General features: G+C 39.7%; 2 protein-coding genes across 2 annotated transcripts in view; one reads left to right on the top strand and one right to left on the bottom strand.

Moving 5' to 3' along the window:
- Positions 1-10667: 10667 nt before the first annotated feature.
- ZADH2 (zinc binding alcohol dehydrogenase domain containing 2) lies at positions 10668-22380 on the bottom strand. Its single transcript, XM_036751506.1, has 3 exons — positions 22215-22380; positions 21516-21742; positions 10668-13732 (listed from the first exon to the last, which is right to left on the bottom strand). Exons 2-3 carry the CDS (start codon positions 21680-21682, stop codon positions 12808-12810), a joined length of 1092 nt encoding a protein of 363 aa, XP_036607401.1. The 5' UTR covers positions 21683-21742; positions 22215-22380; the 3' UTR covers positions 10668-12807.
- A 1874-nt stretch (positions 22381-24254) lies between these two features.
- TSHZ1 (teashirt zinc finger homeobox 1) overlaps positions 24255-26026 on the top strand; it is a 93695-nt gene continuing 91923 nt past the window's right edge. Inside the window, exon 1 of the mRNA XM_036751495.1 lies at positions 24255-25829. Coding sequence (XP_036607390.1) covers positions 25790-25829 — 40 coding nt within the window. The 5' untranslated portion in view covers positions 24255-25789. The remainder of the gene's footprint in view (positions 25830-26026) is intronic.

Below are 26026 nucleotides of genomic sequence, written 5' to 3'. Positions count from 1 at the left end.
GTGTAAGTAGTTCCCTGGTGAGGAAACACCCTCTTCCATGGTAGAATTGCAGCTGTTCTACAACTTCTGATCTTATAGTGTTGTCTGGTAGAAACTTAGAGGTTAAATGACTAGCCCAAAATCATGCAGCAAATATGTTACAGAAATAAAGTTTGAACCTAGATTCTCCTGACTCTGAGGATGATTATATATTCACTATTCCATGTTCCCTGTCTTTGAAATAAGTGTACCTACATACAGTGCCAACAACATGTTGGGCATAGTACGTAAGCATAAGCATCCTCTCCTATCTATAAAGTACTGGACTAGTTCACCTCAAATTACAGATGAGCAATCTCAGACATAGGTAAATAATTTTCCTTAAATAATACTGGTAATGGTAAAGGAAGAAAATGAGTACATAGCCAGTTTTCCCAGGTTATCATTAGCTATTAAGGAAAATGACATATACCAACTTTTATCACAATGCCTCACAATTAGTAAGCCTGTGATTTGATTTTTTAAAAAAATATTACCAGCTCTACATTCTCCTTCCTAACATTGTTAGATTTATCTAGCTCTTACAGAAGAATATTAAAGTCTTCTACAATTATTGTGTTATTATCAATGCATTTTTATAGTTTGGTTAACTTTTCCCTTAAGACTTTAAATACTATACCATTTGATATAAAAACATTTGATGATATTCATACCTTTTATGATTATAATTCCTGCTCTTTATGGAATCACCTGAAGAACAATACATTTTATCCCAAGTTCTTATTTTATTCCAAGTATGTGCTCTTATGTTTTAAATGTGGTTGTTTTTTGTATGAGCATTTTTGTTTTGTTTTCTTATCTATTTTGCAATTATTTTTCATTTTATTGGAGAATTTAATCCTTTCACATTTAAGGTCGTACTTGTTGGTGTTTTCTTCTATTTTGTTCTTTTGTAGTAATTAAAGAAAATTCTTTCATGATCTTCTTTTAAGGTAGTTTTTGCCCTAATATCCAATTGGTAACATGTTAAAGAAGTTCACTGACAAAGGAAAATCACCAACTGGTGCAGATCAACTGGTTGAGGAAGAGTGACCAATCATCTTTCTTCTTGGAAGCCTAGGAAGTTCAGAACTTCTCAGATGCCCTGGGAAGTTGATAGGTAGGATGATAGTCATTCTCTCTGGATATCAATTATTATTTAGCAGGTGAATGGCAGGTTGCTGGAAGAGAATGAAACGGGGAAGCTGGAAAGTTAATAGAAACTAGGAAATGGCAGTCACAAATTCTTTATTTGATTTCATTTGATTCCTTAGTATTATAATATCATTTTACATCTGGCTTAATAAAGAGGAAAACATGTCCAGTCCTCACAAACTACTTATATTTTGTTTAGCTGCAAACATTTCTTTCATCTCTCACATCACTTATTTTTTGGTGTGCTAGCAACCAAAGTGAAACTCAACCATCCAAATACTACACTTTACAATGTAAACGGACACATAGGTTCTTGGAATTAGGAATTATATCTAAGATCTATTGGCTGTCAGTTGACACTAAGATTTTCTAAACATTCCTTCTAATAAATTCTGTTATTGTGATTATTGATATGATATCTTGAAAAGCTCTGGTTTAGGACAATGCATCTTTCCTCATTAAGGGGAATGACTTCTGTTGTTACAACCCTTTTTTTGAATTGAATTTTTAAAAAAATCTGTTTTATTTTTAATTTATGAAATAAAACAAGCATTTCTATAACATTCTAAAATAAAAAAGATGATTGCACGTGAAACTGAAAATCTACTATGTATAACTTGCTATTCCTTTCAAATATATAATAAAGTTATCATGCAAATTTCTTTTTTTTTCTTCCCTCCCCTCCCTCGCCCTAGAGATGGCTACCATTAGACACAAATATGTGTGCATGTGCATGTATGTATGTATATATATATGTATGTATATAAAATCATTCTATACATACTTCTATTTATCAGTTCTTTCTCTGGATGCAGATAGCATCTTCCTTCTTAGGTCCTTTGTAGTTAATTTGGGTATTTATAATGGTCAAAATGACTTAGTCACTTAAAGTTGTTCTTAAAACAATATTGCTATTATTGTATACAACATTCTCTTGGTTCTGGCTCATTTTGCTCTTCATTATTTTGTGCAAGTCTATCCATGTTTTTCTAAAATCAGTGAGCTCATCATTTCTTAAAGCACAGTAGTATTCCATCACAATCATACCACAACTTGTTCGGCTGTTCTCCAATTGATGGGCATCCCTGCAATTTCCAACTCTAAATTGGATTGAATTTTTAATGAACGCTAACTGTATGGCATTGTGGCTTCTATCAGTTAACCTGATCAAGAAGAAATATGAAACACTTATGAGGATAGAGTGAGTTTTCCTCTTCAGTAGGCTAATAATAAGATGTTATGCTCATAACACACATGCACTGAGCATTTTGAGAAGATTTAATAGGGGTTTACATATATAAAGGTATGTACCACATGGTGAAGCTCTAGTACAAGCATTGATGTTTAATTGGTGGTATTCAGTAAGGTATGGGCATGAGGGAGGGGGGAGGACATGGGCATAACAAAGAATTGACCTAAAATAACACAAAGAAAATAGTAGTTCTGGGAAGGAACCTCTCATTTAAAATTGTGAAATATTAGAGGGGCACTTTGGCATAGTGGATAGTGCCTGGCATAGAATAGGTGCTTAACAACTTTTTGTTGCATTGACTGGGAAATTGAATTGGATTGTCTAGGTTTTGAGAAGACATTGGGTCAAGTCCTGCCTCTGCCACATAATAGCTGAGTAACAAAGAATAAATCATGTAACCCCTCAATGTCTCCGACAACTCTCTGAGTTCAAGTTACAGATTAATTTCTAATCAAGCACAGGTAGAGGGAGTTTCCACACTGGGAATCCTACATGGATGAAATCATAGCTCTGGACCTTCTGTCCAGATGTCTGATGAAACCACAGTTCCTTCTCCACCTCCAAAGTTCAGAGTCAATTTAGAAAGGCCTATACTGTATCCCAAAGAGATCATACAAGTGGGAAAAGGACCCGTATGTACAAAAATATTTATAGCAGCTCTTTCCGTGGTGGCAAAGAATTGGAAATCAAGGGGATGGCCATCAATTAGGGAATAGCTAAACAAATTGTGGTATATGAATGTAATGGAATACTATTGTGCTATAAGAAATGAAGAGCAGACAGACTTCATAATAACCTGGAAAGACTTATGTGATCTGATGCTGAGTGAAGGGAGCAGAACCAGGAGAACATTATACACGATTACAGACACATGATATCTGTGATGACTAGCTTTGATAGACTTGGCTCCTCTCAGCAATGCAAGGTTCTAAGACAGCTCCAAAGGACTCATGGTGGAAAGAGGTGTCCACATCCAGAGAAAGAACTATGGAGTCTGAATGCATACCTGAGGCAAACTATTTGCTCTTTCTTTTTTTTTTCCTTCTCTTTTTGGTTTTGTTTCTTCTTTCTCATGGTTCATTCCATTGATTATAATTCTTCTTTACAACTTGACTATTGTGAAAATAAGTTTAATGTGAAGGTATATGTAGACCCTATATCAGACTGCATGCCATCTTGGGGAGGAGTGGGGAGGAGAAGAAGGGGGAGAAAATTTAGAACTCAAAAACTCGTGGAACTGAGTGCTGTAAACTAAAAATAAAAAATAAATTAAAAAAGGAAAACAAAAACAACACAAAGAAAGGCCTATAGCTCTAATTAGGGAAATGAGGATATCACTTTTTTGCTATAGAACTTTAGGCAAGTCACATTTCCTTTAGATATCTCCAAATCTCTTTAAATTTGCCACCCAGGGCCTATGAGCATCCCAGTGTATTCGAACTCTTAGGTTCTATGGTCAGATGCCTTAGAAGTGTGAAGGAAGGCTGATTAATCTAAGGAACTTAAAATGTGGCTATAAAAGGCAGCCAAATTCATAGCTATATCAAACTTTTGTCTTTAGGATTAATGTCTACTACCTCTCCCATCCCCCCAAGGTTTTGTTCCAAAGAAATGTGACCTGGTGTTTTGTAAAACAGAGAGATCTTTGGAATTAGAGTAACCTAGTGAAAGAGTCTTGTCTTTCCAACAGAGTAAATATGTTTCTTTGAGTAGGTAAATTCTTTCCGCCTCAGTTTTCTCATCTTTAAAATTGGTATCATAACATCTTTCCCTATCTATTTAACAGGAACAATTAAAGGCTGCTTGGTGTAGTGGGATAGAATAGTTGGCTTTGAGTAAGGAAAAACTGGGTTCAAATCTAACAATCACTAGCTGTGTCACTATGGCCAAGTCTCTTCAATTCTCTGGGACTCAGGCAATTCCCCAGGGCTTGTCTAGTGACTCCCAGGTGGGTTGGAATCTACATAGGTGGAGAGTATCCTGCCATGATAGGATCATAGATCCAGGGATGGAAAGAGACTTTAGAAATCACTGAGTTCAGCCCTGTCATTTAAGAGATGATGAAACCAAGACCCAGGGAATGGCAGTGATTTGCCCAAAACAGCATTGGTAGGGTGGGACAGAGTTGGGATTCAGTCCTAGGGTCCCTGACTCCCAATCCAGCATTTTTTCACTGCACAATCCTCATCTACTGTGAGGACAAATGTCATACTCTGTGACCACGTTAAGGTTTCAAGTGAATTCAAGATATTACTTAGGGTGTAAAATAAAATATATTACCATTATGCCTATTTTTAAGGCATTTAAAGATAATCATGCGATCATAGCAATTCACCTTTAGTTATTGCCCCCAAACCGGCATTTTCTCAGTTGGGGTGACATTGAAATTTAGCAGGTATTTAGTGTTTTTTTTTATTCGGCATTATTGGATCTAACCAGATATATCTGAATATGTCATACTCCAAAAAGTTACTTCAAACAAAATTCCAAAGCGAACAATTCAATTTCCAAATGTACATTCCACCAACATATAAAGGGAACATTTTTGTGACCAGTCCCAGGTGAGAAATGAGGTTTGCTAGAAAATGTGATTGCTTTTAATGCCCTTGTTCCCTGTGACGTGGTTGTTCAATGTTAAAAAAAAAAAAGCTGTTACTACTGGGAGAGTTGTCCATGTAAAGTTCAGATTATGTTCGTTATGCACACATTTAAGGAAAAAGTAGATATGGAGAGGATACAGAAAGACCCAGGTGTTCAATGCCATGTGATTTCTGTGCCTTCATTCTGCTGATACAACACTCAGAAGGGATTCCTCCCTTCCCATTTTTCCATCTCATCCCTAAATGACATTTCGTATGCTACTTTCAGGCTCGCTTGGATTTTTGTATACATTTACATTTTACAATCTTTCCTCCTAGGAAATTGCAAACTCCTTGAGGGCAGTGTGTAATTAGCTCAGTGAACTGCCCCTAGTATGCACATAATAAATGTTGAATGTAAAAAAATGGACCCGGTTTTTACAAAATGTTTCTTGAAGTGTTCTCTTAATGTGCACCCCATTTCTCTTCTGGAAATTAGACATGTTTTCGACAATTAGAAAGTGTTGTAATGTGCTACAATATTCTCAATACTATTAGGTTTCAGAATTCTACTTCTAATAGATACATAAAATGATTGATCCTTGGAGGAGGCTTTATGAATGATCCAATCCAAAAGTTTCCAAAGTGTGGCCAGGACATCCTTAAAGTTAAAACTATTTTTATAATAATACTCAGATATTTTAAGTTCTAATATAGTAAATATAGATCAATATAATCCAAATAATCAAAAGCTCTTTGGGGGAGTCTAAATAATTTTTAAGAGTCTTAAGGGGTCCTTTGACCAAAAAGTTTGAGAAACACTGATCTAGTTCAACTCTCTCTACAAATCGATCCCAAATGGTTAGTTAGTTGTAGATTTAATTCTCTTAATTCTAAGATAAAGATTGTGACTAGTACATTGCTACTGTCTTAAATTCAATAGCACAAGCATAAACGATAGATTTAGAAATATCTGTTGATAATGATGATTATGGCCACAAAAAGGCCGGAGCCTGCATTTTCTTGGAGAAAATGACACACAGATACCTTTTCTGAAATTTTTTATTGGAGTTGCACATGTAAAATTACAAAGACATCTGCTTCCCCCACCCCACCCCCCAAAAATATAAAAGTGTTCAATTCAATCAATCAACAAGCATTTATTAAGCACTGACTACGTGCCAAGCACTGTGCCAAATACTCTGGGATACACAAACCAACAAACAAAAGACAGTCCTTGGCCTCAAGGAACTTACTTTCTCACCGAGAAAGACAACACACAAAAGGGAGCTTGTCAGCCTGGTAGAAAAGTGCAGAGAACCCAAGGGTTCAACCATTGATTCCTTCAAGTCTTTGGTTTTGCAAGGATCAGGTGGCACAGTTGATCTTGTCCCAAGATAATATAGGATTACAACTCCTATTGGAATAATCCTAGGATTAAAGATTTTCAAGATCCGGCAGAACAAACCTCTCATTTTACAGATGAGGAAGTTGAAGTCCAGGCAATAGATAGGAAATTTGCCCAAGAGACATAGGGTGTAAGTAATAGAGCCAGAATTCAAATCAAGGTCTCTTGCCTTTGAAAATACAGTGATGTTTCCATTACACCATAGATGGATGAGGGGTATTACCGGGCTTTTACTCTTTCAGTTGGAGCTGTTATATACACATAAATGTATCTACACACATACATATATTCCTGCTAAGCAACTGTGTAAATAATGAATCAAGTTCCCTGTTTTCTTTTTTTCGACAAGTACCACCTGTCAGTCACCTGCTGGAAAGACATAACAAAGTTACAAAAGGGACAGTACAGCGGTGGTCTAATGTAGTGGTATCTAGACTGAAGAGCACAGTAAAACAAACATAAGGATCCCTGCAGGCCACAGATTGACATAGAAAACTATACCTTAACATTATCTATGTTCTATTTTATTTTTATTTATTTTGTTAAATATTTCCCAATTAAATTCTAATCTGGTTTGCTACATGTGTGGGCCACATGCGGTCCTCAGGCAGCGTGTTCAATACCTCTGCCTTAGTATATTAGAAAGGGCACCAGCTTGAGAGTCAGTAAATAGAACTAGATGCTAATCATGGCTGTGTTGCTAATTTGTTATATGACCCTTGGGTTCAAAAGATCATAGATCTGGAGCCAGAAGGGGCTTCAGAGGGCACCTAGTCCAACCTTGCCCATTTTGCAGATGAGGAACTGGAAGGTTAAGCAACTTGCCCAAGCTCATGTGGATAGTGTCAGAAAAGGGATTTGAACCAGCATCCTCCGATTCAAGAGCCAGGACTCTTTTCATGTCATTTATATCTCTAGTATGGAATTTTCCTTCTTTGTGAGACAAGGGGGTTGGATTTCAGTAGTGTCAAACTCAAATAGAAATACACCCTCACAAGTGGCATAATGACTTCTTGCTGTCCAGTTGTGTCCAACTCTTCGTGACCCCATTAGGGGTTTTCTTGGCAAAGATCCTGGAGTGGTTTGCCATTTACTTCTTCAGCTCATTTTATAGATGACAAAACTGAGGCAAATAGGGTTAAGTGACTTGTCCAGGGTCACCCAGCTAGTGTGTGAGGCCAATTTGAACTCAAGAAGATGAGTCTTCCTGATTCTGGGCTTGCATTCTATCCACTGAGCCACCTAGCTGCCCTGCATAATGACTTGGAAAATCAGAAATTAACATTATCTATGTGGTATTGTATTTTTCTTTATTTTGTAAAATATTTCCCAACTATATTTTAATCTGGTTCTTCAGCACTTGGGAGTTTTATGGCCAGAGAATTTGATACTTCTGGATTAGATAGTATCTGTTTCCTTTCATCCAAATGCTGGTTTTTTTTTAACCTGTCCAAGAAGCAGTTATTTACAGACCCCTCTCACTACTGCCGGGATGAAGCAGGGCCACTTCTTATAATTTTCTACCCAACACCAGGAGGGCAAAATAGAACAAAACACCCTGACTATACCATTAAAAACTTTTCCACATTTTCCACTGACCAAAGAAACTGTTCAGTCACCCAGCTCCTTATCCAAGGGGGACAAAAAACCCATACCTGCTCTACTATCCTGCCATATTGATTTCATGAAACATTTCTTTGAACTCTAGGCATGAATGCTTCTTTTTTAATTGGATAGCACTAGTAGTCAGCAGGGTTTGTTTTAATTATTATTTTAATTTCATGTTGGCAGAAAGACACTGTAACATAGTGCCTTTCCAGGGAAACTTTTACTTTTGGGGGCAGTTGAAAACTTCAGTTTTTGGCTTTCTGCCTCCTGGAACATATGAGGTATATATTAGTATCCCCAAACTGTTCTTCAAGTTCTACTTTACTGCTTGGAGAATTCATGAAAAATTTCATGAGTCTGATATTTCCCCTAGGGGTGCACTTTTAAAATCTAGAGAATAGATCTAAAAAAAAATAATACAAAAACCAATTTTATTTACCCTGCATCAAAGTTTTGATTCCAAGATAGCATCTACTTAGGTACATTTTTGGTCATGTTAACATCTCATCATTTATTCAAATCTAGTTAAAAGATTTGCCTAACAGTCCTAGAAATATGTATGTTCGCATACTATTTCCTTTGCTCTGAAAATAAACTACCTTGTAAAAAATTTACATGGATTGATATGTTTCTTTCAGCCCATTATCATCTAATGTTCAATAAATTGGATTTTTTTGCTCATTTTCCATACATTGTCTCTATAAACGCAATAGTTCTCATATTGAATATTGCTTTTAATAATTGGCAGTCATGATGCTAAATGCCTGGTGAAAGGAAAGTAGAATTTAAAGTATTTTTTAATATGGCTATAGACTAAAAGAACAACTAAATGGATTGAGAACAACGATAATCTGTAGACAAGCTAGAATTTTCCTTCTTAGAAAAGACCTCCAAATTTGGTTTTGTTCTCCAAGATTTTCTAGTTACTGAAAATCTAACATTGAAAGAAAAATGTGTATCAAATAAAATATGTTAATAAATACAGAAAGATCATTTTAAATCATAGATCAATGAGCCTATTTTCATCAAACAGGATAATAAGGTAGAGAAATGTGCAGAATGTTGATAGATATAGGAGACAATTTTGAATCTGTGCTACATTTATGAAGCTTCTCTTTGGACAGTATCATCCTATAAATCTGGTAGTACTTACTCTCCATTATTGCATTTTGTTCTGAAAGTTTCTTGTTATTTATTTTGGTTGGTCTTGATCTGTAACTCCAATTAATGGCATTCATCATATACGCCTATTCACTGAATTAGTTTTTGATAATGGGGGAAAAACCTTATCAATACCATTCACTCTCGCCCTGCCTTTTAATGGAAACCACCAACCTATCGAATTCATATTAATTGGTAACTATGTGAAGGGGTTAAAACACTACATAGGTACAGATCCGGTGGCAATTACAAATGTTACTCAAATAAAAGCCAGAACAGGAAGCCCCAAAACAGGTCCCTAAGGCAGGCATCTGTCTTAAATGATATCATTTGTCAAGTTTCCAGCATCTTGTGGTTGTGAACACAAAAAGGAGTTCTGTGTTGTACTCAGGACATTACATACTCATTAGCTAGAATGTTCCTGAAGTACATAATGCAGATTTTTTAAAAATAAAAAGCAGTTACTTGCCATTGCCCTGTGTACAAAATAAATGGTGGATACACTAGCAACCATTTAAAGACCCCTCCCCCAGTTCTATAGAAATTTTATTCTTTTGAAATATTATTAGAAGCATTTTATATGAGCTATATTGTGAAACTTGAGTCTTCGAAAAAAAATCTTTTCTGAGCAACATGCATTATTTGGTTTTCCTGCTGAAATAGAGTGAACTTAATAAGACAGTCATAATAAAAAGGGCCCAATGACATTTGTTTAGTTGGTATTTTTGCATGTAAAAAAATGCCTGAGAAGTCGGGTTTCATTTTCAGAAGCAGCAGCCTAATTGTAATTAATTGTTGAAAAGCCTTCATTTCTCCACATAGCAAGTGTATGAGAGGCGAGCTCCCCCCATGCTGCCCTGCCAATGACCTTAAGGCTGACGTGAAGAGGAGGCCACACTGAGAACTGAGAAATAATTTATCCACCATGATTGTTCGTCCCTAGTCCCTTCTCTAAAACAAAGACTGACAATTGTACTGAATTATGGATGGTACTTTTTGTGATATGTAATATAGTCCAGTAAGGAAGGTGTTTAGACCATCAAACTCAATTCACTTAACATTAGAGATTGGGTTCGAACCATGATTCCAGAAGAGAGAAACTAATGTTGAACTGTGACCCTCAATTTACAAATCATTTTTCATGAGAAAAAAAAAGTTTAAACACATTTTTGGTATTATCTGAATGGGTGAAATCCTTCATGCTTGTTTTCGAAGAATAAATGAAAACAGTATGCACTGTAGTTTCCCGCTCTTGGTGTGTGGAGGTGGGGGCAGGGTAGGGTGGGGCACCATGAGAGTTTGAGTTTATATTTTATTTTAAACCTGGGTGTTTGGCTTTTCCTTCTTCTTCTTACAGAGCTGAATTTAGCACATCCCCTCGAAACATAATAAATTTCTATTCTGTAGCTTAAGGGATCCATCAGTTAAAATGTTAGTCTTTCATCTTTATTACCCGCCCATTAAAATGAAAGAAACCGGGACTCACTTCAGTTTAGAAGAAGCAATTTAGTTGGTAATGTCCTTACTACTCAAGTCTTTACAAAGGGAGAAAGTGCATTATTGCTTATATTCACACATCTATCTGCATAAGAAGCAACTAAACCTTTCAGACACATACTATGTTAAATTTAATAATATTCTTTGATTAATTATTTTATTACAACATTTTTCCATCACCAGTCATTTCCTGTACACATTTACATTCATAAAACCTGCTTTTTCCCCCCTTTGTTTGTGTGTCTAAAAGCAAAGAAAGCAGAGAGTCTTTCCGTTTTGCTACAGCTGTTAGATCTGAAAGGGACAGATTAATAACCAACCTCCACATTGGATGGGGTTTTCTTGTACATTGCACCAGTAACCCTTTGCTATAATGAGCACACAAAGAGCCTCACATGAGGCTGCTCCTCGTCTTCATAACTCAAAAGCGTCACGGTGGCAATAGCCTCTAGTGCTATTTGTCTTTAGTGCAGTTGTGACACTTCGGCGTGATCCATAATTTGGCAGCTATTTACCGTGACATTTCCCTTCAGTGCAGCCATAACATTCAGTGAAGCCATTATTTGGTTCCATTTACCATATAAATTGTATTGTTGTGCATGCATGCTAGCAGCTACATTAGGTACCTGAAAATGAGTAAATCTTGTAAAATAGATACTAACAGCCATTCAGCAGGAGAATTTCTTTCCTCCTTAGATTGAAGGAAAGAAAATAATATTTTCAAATATGGTTACAAACTTTTCCCTGAGCAACTTTAATTATACTGCATATGATATGACAGTTACACTTGACTACAATACTTTAAAAAAAAAATATGACCTGGTAGAGATCTACCTTACTCTGCAAAGGCATTTTGAAATTCCAGCACAACAATTAAATTAGAAGCAAGTTCATTAGTGTGTTGAAGGTTAAAGGCAAGTCCATGAGCTTCAGACGGATGTGATTTAGAAGAGATGGAGGTGCATAACCAGCTTCTGATCACATCCATTGTTACTTGCCATAGGAGGTAGGTGGCTGTAGTAAAGTGCTGGTGGTGAGTGAAAGCACCCATCCCTTCTTACTAACATCAAAAAATGGCATTTTGGACTATCAAAGCAGACAAGACCTGTTACTGACCACAGCTTCATATGTTTCTACTATTGGCAATATTATGATTTAATCCCACCCCCCCATCTCCAACACACGTGGTAAATTTTGCTCTTAAACAATTTATTTCTTATCATTTAAGTACCTATTGTGCACACGACTCTTTAGTACACCTTTTATGTCCAACAACAAAAAATCCATCCCTATTGACTGTTTTTTAATCTATATTATTTTTTTCCCTTGTATTTTCTGTGTCTTGTCATTATTTAAACACTTGTCATCCATACACCATGTTTTCCTCCTGTGAATACAAAATTTTATGATCCTTTTATTTTCTTGTAATTCTACAGAACGTGTCCTTTATAACGAATTTTCAAAGCTATTTTTTAAAAGTGAAATTTCCCCTTCCAAATAACCTTCAGATTAAGTATAAATAATACTATGCTATACTTCAGAAGGACACTTGTGGTTATATGTATTCGTTACTAAGACAATGTTTCCCTTTCCTTGAGAATTTCCAAATTTATATTTGAATCATTTTTATCAGTTTCTACAATGCTAAGAAATTTTTTTCTCTTCTCCAATATTAATGACTCTCAAGGGTAGAGCAGTTTTTGCCTACAACTGCCCTTATGTATGGAATACTTTTTACTTTTACCATGCATGTTAAATGATACCTAACAAAAATAAAATAATAAAATAATCCAGTGTTTTCAAAATTGCTTTTTAACTCTCAAGCTGAAGAAAGGCTGATTAGAGCAGATCCTGCATCAGGAACAAATAGATTCCCAGAACAAATGAAGAATCTAGTATGAAACTAGTCAAGATTATATGTAAACTAAGGAATCAAATGCAGGCACTTAATATTCTCAGCCCCTGACACCACATGTGTGAAAGAGAGACAGACCTGTTCATTAACACCTTATTGCTTTTTTTAAAAAAAAAATTCTATCCATTACCAACTAAAATAAATTGTTTTTAGTAATTCTGGGGCATAAAGTACCCATTTTCTTTCTCTTTTGATTTATATCATTGTTCTGTTTTTACAGCTTATTGTTGACAGAGTGAGGTAATTCAACTACAACTTTTCCAGTGTTTTTTCCCATGTACATGTAATCTACAGCACGGAATACAGACTCCAAGCCAATAAACTTGCCCCCTGGAGACAAGTCTCCAAGGTCTACCTCACAAACCAGTTCTTGACTTTCATACATCTTGAGCAAGTGGTCCATGGCCTTTGGGTATTCAGAAAGGTAATGGTTCAAGAAGAAACCTTGGATGCTGGCGGATTTCTTCAGCAGTTTGCCTGGCAAAGTCCCTGCTTGAACAGGCGAAAGGCCAGTGGGAGTTTGATAGCCAGAGATATACCCAATAATTATCAAGCGCCCTTTGACAGCTAAGGCGTTGACAGCCAAGTCAAACATCTCTCCACCAACAGATTCATACACTACATCCACACCTTCTGGGTACTCCCTTTTAAGGATGGCACCAACATTCTCAGTCTTATAGTTGATGGGACGGTCACAGCCGATAGATTTCAAAAACCCAGACTTTTCAGCAGAGGAGCAGGTTCCAATTACAAGGCATTTTGCCTTCTTTGCAAGCTGCACGGCAAACTGTCCAGTCCCCCCAGCTGCGGCTGTCACCAAAACTTTCTTCCCCTCAGACAATCCTCCAAGCTCCTTCAGACTGAGGTATGCCGTAGTGCCACTTACAAGCAAGGTAAGGTACTCAGGTTTCACAGAGGGTACTGGAATTGCTATTTTGGCGGGCACAACTGTATATTCAGCAAAAGAGCCATGTGTTGTGTAAGCCACAGTTTGGCCAATTGTGTATTTGGCACTAGCAGAGAGGCCTAGGGCTACTACCTCACCGACACCTTCAAAACCTACATCAAATGGGGGTTTAACTGAAGGGTTATAGCGACCAGCTGAGAAGTTTATGTCAGATGCATTAACACCAACAAATCTAGAAGAAAACAAAAATAGGTTAAGATATTTTCTTTGTTAAGAACTTTAGATGTCGTGTGGAAAAACTTCTGATTAAAGCTATTAAGGAAGGGATAACCACAATATACATTCAGATAGTTTTTGGGAAAAAACCCAAAAGACACCCCCTCCCCAACTCAGTCCTGTGAAAGTTGAAAAGGAAATTAAACACACATTAGTACAACAGTGATTTTCAATCAAGCTTTTGGCATACTTTGTAGTTTCATCAGCCTAGAAATTGTTCCACATAATTTTTAAAACTCAAGAAGTTATTTTTCCCCAGTATGCCAATTTTTTTTAAAAAAGGAAGAAAGGAGAAAAAAACAAGCCTTTCAGTCCTCCTGAGCCTTGTACTATGTAGAAATTTCATATGTGGGCATGGGTTAGAAATTAATAGACCTCTTACCAAAGACATAAAGGCAACACTACGGGATAAAACATATATAAGGAAGCAGACTTGTATTGATTTTGGCAACAAATTAATACATCAGATAATATTAATGACAATGATATTATTCAGGATTGATGTGATGTACAAGGTCATTGGCTGCGGCATGTTACTATGGAGAAGCTTTAAAAAATGCTGGGAGTGGTTACAGCAAATTTTTCTTTTTGATTTGAATTCCAGTGTAAAAAATAAGTAGTTTGATTAATTAAATAAAAATAGTCTCATAAACATTTGGAATGTTGAATACCCAGTTTTTTTTAGTCTTTTTTGGATGAAAAGGGATGTCAGTTCTCTCTCTCTTTCTGTGTGTGTGTGTGTGTGTGTGTGTGTGTATTCTTTTTTCCCCCAATGACAGGCATAGATATAAGATGATTACTTTCATTTTGGTATCAGGATTTAATTTAATTGGAGGGGTTTTATTTTTATAAGGATTTTTCATCTTAGTAGAGATCGTAACAAAAACATCTTGATAGATAAGGTAAAAAAGAGTTAGATAACCAGAATTAGAAAGTGTCAGGAGACAGCTCAGGCATGTTACTGAAAAAGCCTTAAAAAATAACATTTCCACTTGTAGTAAAATGAAAAGATTATAGTATCTGGTGGCATGCAGAAATCTGTAAGTATGTTATTTCCAAAGGATTAATTTCTAATTGTCACAGAAAGCTAAACTGTCCAGGGCAAGGGGGGACAAGTAATATTCAAATACAGCCAATAAACCTTGTGCTTAAAAATGCTATGTATTTCTATATTGTACATATATAGATATAAACATTGATACCCACTTACATAATAATGAGATCTCATAAAATTATTTTTGTTTCTGTTAGGTTGGTTTTGGAAGTCAGCAGAACACACATAGGATCTTATTAACCTGGTACTGCATTTCCTACTTTTATCTGATGCAGAAGAATGGAAAGAGGTTAAAATGACGATTTTTGCCTTTTCTAATTTGGCCCAAGATAACTACATCTATTTTTAGAGAAGAAAAACACCTGCCATCTTGCCCTTAAATTTACACAGTTCCAAAAGTCTATTCTCACCTACTCCACTCTCTGTCCCACCCCATCTTAGAGAGAGAGAGAGAGAGAGAGAGAGAGAGAGAGAGAGAGAGAGAGAGAGAGAGAGAAAGGATTAACTTCTAGAAAAGACCATGGACCTTCAGGACATCACAGAGACCTGAGGATAGTCAAGTTGCAAGGTTTATTGGTACCTCTGCTTTAGACTGCAAAGTAGCTTCAAGGAAAGGCTTATAGCAATAGAGAGAATTTTGGGTGGGGTTTCTTTTTTTTTTTTTTTTGGTGGGAAGGAGAGGGTTACTACTATTGTACCTAATGCTTTCTCCTTTTTGCCTAATTTCTCAAAATTAACCCTTCCTATGCCAATACTAGTTCAACACCCTAAAACCTTGTTGTAGTGCTGGCCTATTTAATACTCTCCCTTTCTTCTTTAGAGCCCTAAACTGGGTGGTAGTGATTCTGAGGCTGTGAGATCCCTTCCAGGGGACAGGCAGCCTTTGCTCTAACCTTCTGGTATACTAGGCCACACCCACAGGTTTCCCTCAAACCTTACAACTGTTTTGCTCTTCAGGTGTCTGTCTGTCACATCTGTATGGGGGGGTGGAGGGGAAAAGATGAAGAAGAGGAGAAAAATAAAACTCCTGCTATTTTCCCCACCTTTTCTCTGTAACAGCTCTTTCCCCGCAATTTCCCTATCATTCTACTCAGAGATGAAGGTAAAAGAAGAGGGCAGAAAGGCAAATAATGCAATGAAGACTCATAAAAGTAAGCTAATGACTTGAAGCTGGAGATAGGAAGGGCAAAATGGAAGCTATAAGATGTGGCTAAATATCTGGAAGTCTGTTAGAGCCCAGTAGTTGAGGAGGTGGCCTACAATTACCCTTCTGGGCTTTAGCTGAAAAAAAAGAAAACAACACCCAAAACATTTATAATATTAGCACCAATATCAGGATAGTAACCATTACAAAGACAAGATGAGGTGCTAAATCTTTTTTTTTTAAACTTTTACTTCCACACACCAACAGTGGTGGCACTACCTTCACTCTCCCTGTCTATTCGGGGCTGGCACTGCTCAAGCTTGATCCCTAGGTAGTCCCAAGAAGGAGGTGAGATAGTAAAGACAGAGATTTCAGTGGCAGAAACAAGGCACGAGAAGGTCCTGATTTTTGTTATCCACCTTCTATCGTAAGTGACTTGTCAACCCTCTTTTTCCTGTTACACCTTTCCCCCCCTCCCATTAACACTACCACAAGCTTTTAAAACAAAGTATAAAATACTTAAAAGTCTGAGCTCTGGTCTAATGAGAGAGGTGCCATGCTGGGCTGGGGCTCCACGAAAAAGGAGAAGGGGCTGGGCAGGCAGTTAAAGATGCTAACGTTAGGCAGAGGGTGAGGTGCGAACCCTTCAGATTACAGAGACGTTTCAATTCAACTCTCTAGCCCCTCCAATCTTCTCCCTCCCCGCCACCACTTCCAGCAATGGTTCCATAGAGAGCCACATCTTGCATCTTTTCTGTGGCTTAGCCGAGGGAGAAACATGATAAAGAGAGGGAAGGGGTGGGGGGACGCAAAGAAATAGAGAGCACGTGCTGGGGGTGATGTTGAGGCAAGAAGCAGCTCAGGCAGTCTAAGCTATTTTTTTTTTAAGTCGGGTCTGCAAAAACACATGAGACTAGCAGCTCATAAGTTTTCAGGGGCGAAAGGAGTGAGGAGGGAGGTGCGGTGCATTCACTGTACACTCTCTGCCAGTCTTTTGACTTTAATTTTTGGTTTTGCGGCTCACTCTTTCCGCCCTCCTCCCCCACCACACTCCAGTCTTTTAAAGCTGCTTCCTCCGTGTGAAAAGATTCTTTGGGCCAGTGGGCTACCAACCCTCTTATTATCCAATCCCCATATTTTCCAATCCTCCTAGAAGTCCACCCCATACATCCTCCAGTGAGGGTTCACCCTCCCCTCTTTGCTTTTCCCCTCCCCATGTTCAGATGATCAAATGCAGCAGCTTAAGGGAAGCATATTGTCCAGAGAGGCTTCCCTTCCTTACCTTGCCGTTTGAGGGGAGCTGAGAGGGATTCTCTTAGCCCACCAGCCACCTTCATTTAAAAACTAGAAACAAGTTCAAGAGCATCAAGAAAGAGATGAAAAGACTGGGGGTAGGGGAATCGGGCACTGGTAAAGACAGAAAGCAAGAAAACTGAGGTAAAGAAATTCTATAAGGAGGTTACAATAGTTTGCTAACATCTCTTATTTCCAGGACTCCTTCCCAAATTAAAATGTCTTCATTTTAATGAGTGAATCTAGCAATTTGATTGAATCGGCTTTTTTAAAAATTGAAATTTAGAAGCACTAGAAAAAGGCAGGTTTTTTTTTTTGTGTGTGTGTGCTGGCTTTTCCCAAATAATTATACTCTTCCTGAGTCACTCAGTTTATTTATACTAAAAAGTGTCGAACCCCTTCGTCTTGTTTATTGTGAAAATAGGGCGATCCTGCAGAGAGGAGGGGAAAAAACTACTCTATTAGAAAAAACAAAATCCAAGACAGAAATCCAGAGCAAAAGCCCTACACACAGGAAGACAAAACAAAGTCATCTATAGACCATTTCAAAATTTACAACCCGAATATTTTTTTCCTTACTATGATCAACAAATCATGCATCAAAACTAAATCCCACCACCTTCTTTGGTATTTTAACAAATTCTCTGATCAATTATCTGAAACCTCAACAAAGAAATCGTTTAAAAATATTTTTGGAACGAAATAAACTGTTTTTGCAAAAAGCTCAAGGACAGCATATAACAAACTGTGGGTGGTTGTTTTTTTTTAAACACTGATACAGAAAAGGGGGACAGTGGGAATTGTCCTCCACAATATAACAAGAGAAGGTGAAAACTGGAAAATTACTTTTATGGCATAAATATATACCTTTAGGACTTTATGTCCTCTTCCCATTCTCCTGAAATGACAAAGTTTATTGTTCTAAATCGATTTCTAGTTTAAAAGCATTTCTCTTTGAATAAAAATTTTTAACTGTTTTTCAGATCAAACGAAATAAGATGGGCAAATGGCTCACTTCCTCCCCCAAAAAAAAGTTGGAGAGAAAAGAAAAAAAGCAAAACATTATCTTGTGTATTTGTAAAAAGGGGAGAGGGGCTTATGTGTTAAATTATCAATTCCAAAGCATATTTTATAATAAAAATGAGGGTTGTTTGCATAAAATTTCAATCCAATTAACATTGTTCAGAAGGTGGATTACAATTAAAGTGAACAAACCGCCAATAAATTATTAAAACTACATTTTATTTTTAAAAATCCTATAGGATGCCATCTCCACTGAAATTGGCTTGCAAGATTAAATTAATTGAGGGATTTTTCCTACCCTTTGGGGAGGGAGCAGGTTTTCCAAAGGGGCAGAGGCTGTGAAGGAGAGGGGGAATGTGTGTGTGGGCGGAGAAAGGGACGCATTGGCCCCTTTCTCTTCCTGTGGCAGCTCCGGAGGAAAAAAGTCTGTTCTAACAATTTTATTTTTTTTTAAAACACATATTTATATTAGTAAAATATTCTGTATTTGAGAGAAAAATTAAAAGGCATTTAATCCAAGCTGGTGCCCTTCAAATTTGTGACTAACATTCCATAAACTGATGTCTGGGGTACTAAGTTACTTAAATCTTAGAAACAATACTATGTAACCCTCTCTCGGCAGAGCTGTCCCCTCAATCTACTGGGCAGGCACCACCAGGCAATGCCTAAGAAGTCCCCAGGGCAATAGGGAGACAGGAGAGGGGAGGGGTCTGACAGGCAAAAAACATACAAGTGACCTGTTAAAATTCATAGGTAAAAGGTGGTGGTGAAGGAGTTGGGGTGGTGATGGATGCAAAACAGCAGCTTCTCCCATCTGAGAGACACACAGCCTTTAGTAGTCTATATGTCTAACTTCTCACCGTCTTCCCCCACTTTCATCCACCTACTCTATTCAAAAGATGAGACTCTATCTAGCCTTTGGGTGTTGAAGGTGCTTGGCGTTTTCAGCCTTTACTGTTCTCTGTAGGAGAGGCAACGAGCCAGCGTGAACCCTCAATACGTCGGGTTAAAGTTTTACCGGACAATTTAGCTTCCACTCTAATATGGGCTCTCATCTCTGCTTTGCTCCCATTTATTAATATATATGCACATATGTGTTTGTGTGAGTGTGTGTGTGTATACATATATATATTATATATACACATACATAATATGTATACAATATACTCTAAATTCAAGCACAAAACCAATTTTCTCAAACTTGGGAAAAATACGTTCTCTCCCTAGTCCAGTCCTTTCTTTTAAAATCTAAAGACCGGAGATTTCATTACTAAATGAAGTAGGCTCATTCATTACAATTCCATTTCCAAAGTTGCAAACTTGCTAATTAACGAGAAATCTTTCGAACAACCAGACACCCCAACAAGTCCCTCACCCAACCCAAACCATCAGCCTCCACCCCTCTGGACTCTGAATCAACCGTAGCATGCCCAACGGGATTTCCAGAAGTTTAACCGCTCTCACTCCTCTAACGGAGTATCTATCATTCTACAACTTCTTAAACTATCCAGAACTGTTTTAAGTCTGATACTATTTATAAAATGGAGAGATAAAAGGTCACATTAGGCACTTTAAGTAAAAGCACATTGTGTCCTCAAAATCTTAGGTATGTATGAATCAATCTTGAGATCGGGCTACAGTATTTGCAGCAGAATATTTGAAGCACGTTAAAATCTCCGTTTAACCCTCTCATTCCTTCTAAGTGTATTTCATTAAAAGCATGCAATCCCCTTAATAATTCAAGTTGCATTTCACAGACATGGAGATGCTTCATCAGCACTACATTTTCTAAAAAGTGGTACACCTGGAAAATTTGGGGATGACACAGTAGGAAGAAGTCTCCTTGTAAGCTGCACAGCTTATGGGAAGGAGGACCAGAGTAATGACAGTGATCGAGACCGCCATGAATGACAGGGACAGGATGGCACTGACAGACTGTTTGGGAGTCCTCTCCTGTTGATTCACTACTTACTAAAGGTTAGTGAGGTGGAGAAAACACCCGAGGAGGTTGAGAATGGAGGGCACAGGGTTAGGAAAGATAGACACACCAAGTGGGTAACACACAGAGACTTTCCAATGGATGTGTAGACAACTGTAAAGCACGTGCCCACAACAAATGCACTTATGCTCAGTGTATTCAGGAGAAAAAAAAAACACACAAAAACTTAAAACTCGACCTTATATCCTGCAGACGATAAAGACACAACAGATACGGGGGTGGATGCATCAGAACCAATACGCAGAATGCATGGATTTTATACAACACAGGGGTAGACAATAACCAAACAACATTGATAAAAAGCACACAGCATAGGCAGATGTACATCACCACACTCAGGACACAGACACCACAGCAAAGCTGCCACAAACCTGGGAGGGACAAGGAAAAGACATCTTGCTTTCTCAGCCTCTTCCTGTATACCTTACATAAAACCGTTGGTTTATTTCCGTGTTGCTCCTTCTCATTTCTAAAGATTTTAAGTCAAATAATGGTGTGTATATGTGTGAGTGTGTGTATGTGTGTGTGATGGGACGGGAGGGGAGCTTCCCCTTCTGGGTCGCGTTTATTTTATTTTGGGGGTGGAGAGGGGAGGGGTAAGTAAGACGGTGGGGGAGGGGAGGGGAATCCCAAATTAAAACAGCCCCGAAAGTATCAGGACATTCTGGCAGCCGATATTCACAACAACAACAATAAAATTAAATTAACATTCGCCAGATGGCGGCTGGTACAACTTTATAGGATCATAGTAAGTCAGACTGGGTGTATGAGGGAGACACACTGAGAGGCAGCGAGATGAGAGAGAAAAAGGGAGAGAGAAAGAGAGAGAGGGAGGGGGAGAGGGGGAGAAGAGGGAGAGAGAGAGGGAGGGAGAGAGAGAGACAGAAAGAGACAGAGAGAGAGAGACAGAGAGAGAGACAGAGAGAGACAGAGAGAGAGAGAGAGAGAGAGAGAGAGAGAGAGAGAGAGAGAGAGAGAGAGAAGCACTGAAAGACAGACAGACGGAGGGAGGGAGAGACAGTGAACGACAATTTTTTTTTCTTTCCTTTTTTTAAAAGGGATTGGGAAATTATGAGAGGAAAAGAAAAACAAAGTAGGGCCATATCGCGTTTGGCTAAAGACAAGAACTCGGGGTAAACCAGAATAGGAGGCACAAAAGGGAGAAGACGAGGTCTTAGTAGGGTAGGGATGAGAAACGACGGGAAGGACCCCAGCTCTTAGCTCACCTGTTTCTGACCAGGAGGTCTCCGTCCCCTGGGAGGGGCACTGGGGAATCCCGAAGAAGGGTAACCGCTTCTCTGAAGTTTGGGCTCAGCTGGGTCACCACCAGCTTCTGCATGAACTTGGGGATGGAGGAGCCCTGGAAATCCAGAAAGTGGCGTGCGTAGGACATGTCCACGATAGGCCGGGCGGTGGCAGGGGTGGCTGGCAGCCGGGGATCAGCGTGGCAAATCTGCGGGCGGGTTGGCGGCAGCTGCTGCAATACCGGTGCGGAGCCCCAGCACCTCGGCCACAGAGAAGCCCGGCTCCTTACAAGTGAAGCAGCAGCAGGAGCAGCAGCAGCCGCCCTCATCGCCCCCCCTGCCCGCGACCTCCTGTCTTTCCTTCTCACCTATACAACCTTTGCCCAAATCCCCTCCCCCTCTCCTACACACACACACACACACACACACACACACACACACACTTATTCACTCACTCACTCTCCAAGCCCGGATCTTGCACAGCACAGAAGCTGTTTTCTTTCTTTTTTTTCCCCCTAAGCAGAGGCAGGTCTGCCCCTCCTCCACAACCCTTCGCTCTCCTCCCTCACTTTGACTCAAAACCCCCTCCCCTTCTTCTCCCTATTCCACACCCTACCCCCCCTCCCTCTCCAAACTCCTCCAGAGAAAGGGGTACACGATCTCTCTTCCCCTTTTCCTTACGAGATTTGTGTATGTAAATACAGCCTGCGCAATGAAGCCGCCCCGCAGCCTGTTGGCGTCCTTCTAGTGCAAAACCGGGCTACACAACTCAGAAACAACAGACGCCCCCACGCCTCCCTCCTAGGATGATCTTCCGTACAGCCTCGAACTTGAAATGACCAAGTTCAGCTCGCTTGCCCCGGAACCCGGTTAAAAAAAAAAAAAAAAGCAAGCCAAAATAAACACCCTTCCAAAAAAAAAAAAAAAAGTCAAGTCTTGCGAAACCTCTCAGATTGCTGCCGAGCCTGTGTGCTTGCACACGCCTTGGTGAGAATCTAAAATCCCAGCCACACCACGACACACAACCACCCTACACTACACACATCCCTGCGAGTCTAGACGATCGGAACCGTGCAGCCAGGGGGCTCTGCCATTGCTCAGTTTACGGGAAAAAAAATGTGCCCCCCTATTCCTGCAAGTAACTCCTTCCCAGTCCCCCCCACCCCTCACCCCTCACCCCCGCCTCCTTCAAGATCCAGCTCTCCTTTAATGTTTCTGGTTTGTTTTGTTTTGAAATCTGCACGCCAAGGGATTCTCTCTTCCCACCCTTCCAAGAAATGCGCCGGATATCCCTGCTCCTCTGTACTGTCTCAGTATTTAAAAAAAAAAAAAAAAGGATTTAAAAAAGACGGATTGCACTCCTCCGAAAAGAAAAAAAAAGAGAAAACAAAATGTTATAAGATCAATAAACCTAGAGTGGAGAAGTTGCAACTAATGTAATGTTGTTATTAGGAGCTGTAGCAGAGCTGGGGCTGCTGTCACAGGCGCCTCCCCTTCCCGTGCGAAATGTTCACTTCCTTGCAAGGTGGTACGAATCAACCCAGAGCCACTTAGCAACCACCAGCAGAGCGGTGATCTTGGGAAGAGTGAAAGCATCATAGTTTAGGGAACGGTTGCCGCCCTATTCACTATGTCGTTAACTTCTTTCCAAAAAGAAAAGAAGGTCCCTGCTGAATGTTCTGGTAATTATTATTTGGGGGTGGACGGTGCATCATCCATCTCCTCTTGCACTCCCTCCTCCCAACTTCTACTAGCTTTTACAGCCTTGTCTACTGAATTCCATTCCAACCCTTTCACGTGTCCCATGAAAGTATCTTTAACTCAGTTACTTTATTTATTTTGGCCTAGATTTCTCCTTTGCCCATTAGAGTTCTAAGTAGCTTCTGCACTATTTGCCATTCGGAGAAAAAGCACATGTTGGAAGCTAGTGGGCCAAACTCCCAGAGCACATAAACATGTTGAACTTCTAGGTGGTGATGCCGAGGGAGTTAATTGAATTGGAGATGTTGCAATGATGTATGAAGAGCTCATTTTATAACTCAGCTAGAATGATCTCCAGTACTATGGTGTCAATTCACTTCTTAATTGCGTGCTATTGACCAAAAAATCAATTCACTTTTCATAGAGGAGCCAAATTAAGTATTTTCAACAGTCTTCTATGATGAACTAGGTCTATGATTTAAAATTTTGCATATTTAAAAAAACAGAAAAATGTCCATTTTTTGCATTATGTGAAATGGAATTTATCAACATGCCCCCAAACAAAACCCCAAAACATCTCACCCCCAAGCCCTTAAAACTAAGCAGTCATAACAAATGTGAAAGGGGTCTACAGTCTCACATACAGGGGTCCATGTGTGTGTGAAAAGACAACCAAAGAAGCTATAACAAGCCTTTTAAAACTAGTAGAAAGTAGATCTCTGCCTAAGTTGGCTGAGAACACATGGGTCTTACACAGAATATTATCAAGTGGATTATAATGACAAAACCCCCAAATGCCTGCCTCACATGTGAAATCTTTTACATTATGCGGTATTAAGACTTCTTTTTCTGTCATATTGTTTAGCCCTAGGAAAAAAAAAGAAAACAAAGCAATTAAAAAGATTGACAGGTATGGTTTGTGTGAGACCTATTTGTAATTGTCAGGGTGACGTTGGCAAGAGGAGGAGGAGTAAAAACTGAAGCAGGAAAAGCAGCTCGATGTGTCTGTCTATCAGTTGAGACTGTCTGAAAGCTCTGGGATCTGAATGTGTGTTATATTTCACTGAAAAGAGAAGAGAGGGAGAGTGGATCTCTTTCTCTCCCAGGAGTTTAAAGGGGGGGAAAACAGTTCATGTTCATCTCTCCCACCTAGTGAATGTCTTCTCTTCGCCCCCTCCCCCCCTTTTGCACACACTTTCCCGGTTGGTGGTTTTTTTTGTGTGTTTTTTGAAAGGGGGGGGTGTGCTTTTTGTGTTATGTGTGGGTTTTTTTTTTCTGTTGAAGATCAAGATCGACCAAAAAACATGATAAAAATATGTTTTCATTATATTTAGTATTCGAAGAAGCTGCGATCTTGGAGGAAAAAAAAACGGGGGGAGGGTGGCACAGCGAGGCAGAAAGTAGTGTTCCGGTGGTGGTGACACTGTTTGATCTGTGACTGTTTGGAAGGTGGAGCAGTGCCTGACATTTCCCATCCGGTGTATGTATGTATGTATGTATGGGGGCTTTACTCCTTATTATTTGCTTTCTTGCTCTTAGACTAAGTGCTGGGAGGAAAAGGAGAGACTGGATCGACCTCAGTGTTGCACGATGAAAAAGCTATTATCCGCGCAATAAAAAACACAAATCCCCGACCCCTCCACCTAGGAGGGGGAGAAAAAGAGGGGGAGAGGGAGAGAAAGTTGCGCTTTGAGACTCTTTGATCTTGGAGAAAGGCTTGAGGGGGGAGTGCCTGAATTTACCGTCTCGTCGCTGCTGTTTTCTCAAGCTCTCCCAAGAAGAAGTGATTGAGGCAGGAGAGGAAGAAAAAGAAGAAAAAAGGATGGATCTGTGCTGCGATTCGAACTGATTTGTGCGCGCTGCTTTTTTTTTTAAATACTATTACTGTTGTTGTTGCGGCTGCTGCTGATTTTTCCTGTCTGAAAATTATCTCCAACTGCACCTTTCTCTTGCCCGCCGGCGAGAGACACAAGACGAAGGCTGCTTCTAGAATTTTTTTTTTTAAAAATATAAATAGGAACTTATGAGGAGGGCGAGAAGAAACCCCTGTAAATGAAAACATTTCCTAAGCAAGTTTTCGGAGTGGTGGCGGCGGCGGCGGCGGAAACAGGCAGCGGCGTGCGGTGTGCCTCCCCCCCCCCCCACCTCCACGGCCCCCCTCCGCACCCCGCTCGGTACCGCAGGGAGCTGACCGGGGGGGAGACACCAGCCAAACAGAAGAAAATACCACCCAGCCAAACCACCAAACTTTTGTTTTCCCCCCCTCCTCTTCCTCCTCCTCCTCCTCCTCCTCCACCTCCTCCTCCTCCTGCTCCTGCTGCTGCTGCTGCTGCTGCTGAGCACAACTAGGAGTTGCATTCCCCCCCCCCACTCTCTTCTTTCAGCTTTATATTCCTCTCCCCTCTTCCCCCCCTCCCCCCACATTTTCCTCCCTATGTGTATGTGTTTTGTTTCTTCTGCATGAAAAGAGTGGGATTGGAGACGTCCTGCGGAAACTCTCCAGCGGCAGCGGCGGCGGCGGCGGCGGCGGCGGCGTTGGTGGCAGCCTCAACAGCATGCCGAGGAGAAAGCAGCAAGCACCCCGGCGCTCGGCAGGTAACACCCCTCCTTCTCCCCCCTCCTCCCCCTCCGGTTCCCCTCTCCTTCCCCCCTCTCTCCCTCGCACACTTTACCGCACTCTCTCATTGCATCCAAGCAGCCACCAACTCCAGCCAGCACCATAGGGAGCAGCAAGGGCAAAGGAGGGGAGGGGTTAAATAAACCCAGCGCTTCTTCTCCTTCTTCCTTCTCTT

This window comes from Trichosurus vulpecula, chromosome 1, assembly GCF_011100635.1.
Source record: "Trichosurus vulpecula isolate mTriVul1 chromosome 1, mTriVul1.pri, whole genome shotgun sequence".
Lineage (NCBI taxonomy): Eukaryota > Metazoa > Chordata > Mammalia > Diprotodontia > Phalangeridae > Trichosurus > Trichosurus vulpecula.
Note: the sequence above shows the minus strand (reverse complement) of the source record. Positions and strands in the feature narration are given on the sequence as shown.

Bases quoted from the DNA above. Each gene is read 5' to 3' on its own strand.
- ZADH2 (XM_036751506.1), bottom strand. From the start codon at position 21,682: ATGTCCTACGCACGCCACTTTCTGGATTTCCAGGGCTCCTCCATCCCC. The intron at 13,733-21,515 runs GTGAGCTAAGAG...GTTTTCTTCTAG, and splicing joins GACCTCCTGGTCAGAAACAG to ATTTGTTGGTGTTAATGCAT.